Raw genomic sequence first — 2,182 nt, forward strand, 5'->3', positions numbered from 1 at the left:
CTTTGGGGGGATATTTTATATCCAGATAATAGCAACATCCCTTCCTTTTTGAAACCCCTCAGAAAGCTTTTTCTCTCAAAGTCTAGACAACCTCAAATCCTTTCTTCTTTCTTAAAGGAAGACCAATTATAGTTGTATCTTGCTTTCTAATGCAAGTGCGTTTCTGTCAGCTGTAATGCAGCTCTATAAATTGCATCTTATTTTTGGCGTGTTTGATAATATTTTAGAGAGTTAATGAAAGGATTGATGACCAGGATTAAAATAAAAAATATTATCAAACTAACAATTGTGATTACATACACTTTAAGAAAGAAAAGATATTTAAAGAAGATTATTATAATTCTTAAATATGTCTGAAAGCAAAAACACTGAAATAGAATATGGCCTCAAACCTGTCATGGCACTAACTTTAACAAGGAGAGTGATATCCTGATGAGGGCCTAGCACTTTACATTTAGTGCATCGATTTGGGGTAAAAAATAGCTATTAAATTCCTAATCTGTATTGTGGGTGCCATGTAACCTCCCATTTAACATTTAGCTAAGGTTATTAATTTTTTTGTTTTGAAATCCTTACAGAAAAACCATGTGTTCTTTGGAGGTGGAGTGACAAGATCATACCAGTATGGCTGGACATTTTTCATACAGAAATCTTTCCTCTATTTTGGTAACCAATGAAGAACAACACATGTAGCATGAGTTTGGAAACAGTATAGGACCTATACTACATTTCTATGTGCTCATCTAATTCTGAAATACAAACTGTATCTATGCTGCCTTTGAGAAACTGAGTTCTATATGAATTTTCTTAGACAATGTTATTTCTCAAACAAGGCTAATTCATCATTGTAAAGAGTAATATTTAAGATACAAGGGGCTTTATTAACAGCTCCCTAACCAACATTATTAAATTCTCTAGAAAATGTTCTCCACCATGTCTGATTAGGTAGGTTGAGAAGGAACTCAGTTAGCTATGATGTTTGATTTATGTTTTATGAGCAATATTTCAGTCCCAAAGACTTTTCTGAGGGCAGCTTTCATTTCTTTGTTCCTCAGGCTATAAATTAGAGGATTACAGAGGGGTGTTATCACAGAATAAAATAAGGTAATGATTTTCTGCACTTCCACTGGGTGTTTGGATCCAGGGCTAACATACATTACCATAATAGAGCCAAAAAACAGGACCACCACAGCTAGATGAGAAGCACAAGTAGAGAAAGCCTTGCGTTTGCTCGCTGCTGAGGGCATCCTGACCACAGCTAGAATCACCAGAGCATAAGAACAAAGAATGAAGAGAAAAGTGCCAATCATGAAGAAAGCATTGAAGGCAGAGTAAATGAACTGGGTGGTGGAGTCTTCAGAACAGGACAGCATCATCAATGGGACAGGATCACACATAAAATGGTTGATGATATTTGGACCACAGTAGGGTAACTGTGAAATGAGAACAACTGGGGTTATGAAGAGGATGAACCCACATGACCATCCAAAGATGACGAGGCCAGTGCACAGCTGTCTGGTCATGATGCGTGGGTAATGCAGGGGACGGCAGATGGCAAGGTACCTGTCAAAGGCCATGATGCAAAGGAAGAAGCCCTCATCACATCCAAAGGAGAAGAAGAAGTAGAATTGTGCAAAACAGCTCACAAAAGAGATGGACTTGCTTGTGGAGAGAAAGTTGGCCAACATGTTGGGGACGGTGGAGGTGACATAACATATTTCCAGCAGAGAGAAATTGCCCAGGAGGATGTACATGGGGGTGTGAAGACGCTGGTCTCCCCTCACAGCACAGGCAATGGCTGCGTTCCCCATCAGGGTCAGAGTGTAGGTTATTGAGAAGAGCCCAAAGTAGAGGAGCTGCATTTCTGGGCTGGAGGGAAAGCCCATGAGGATGAAGTGGGTAACAGAGGGTGTGTGTTCTTGGTTGGACCCGTTCATTGGTGTAGAAGTCACTGAGATCACAGAGGTTATTGTCATTTAATGTTGAATATTGTTTTTTTCCTGGAAAGACCAAATTTTTTTATTATTATTATTATTTTCCTTGCATAGGTGCATCATAATTATATACTAATAGGTTCACTATACCATATTCATATTTTTCTTGCATAGGTGCATTATAATTATATATAATAATAGGTTTACTATACCATATTCATATATGCACATAATATAATTTGATCACT

At 38.0% G+C, this 2,182-nt stretch overlaps 1 protein-coding gene across 1 annotated transcript; it reads right to left on the minus strand.

The window, feature by feature from the left end:
* Positions 1-962: 962 nt before the first annotated feature.
* Positions 963-1,937, minus strand: LOC101965803 (olfactory receptor 11G2). Its single transcript, XM_005341420.1, has one exon. It carries the CDS (start codon positions 1,935-1,937, stop codon positions 963-965), a length of 975 nt encoding a protein of 324 aa, XP_005341477.1.
* Between the last annotated feature and the right edge of the window lie 245 nt (positions 1,938-2,182).

Source organism: Ictidomys tridecemlineatus, chromosome 5 (genome assembly GCF_052094955.1).
Source record: "Ictidomys tridecemlineatus isolate mIctTri1 chromosome 5, mIctTri1.hap1, whole genome shotgun sequence".
NCBI lineage: Eukaryota > Metazoa > Chordata > Mammalia > Rodentia > Sciuridae > Ictidomys > Ictidomys tridecemlineatus.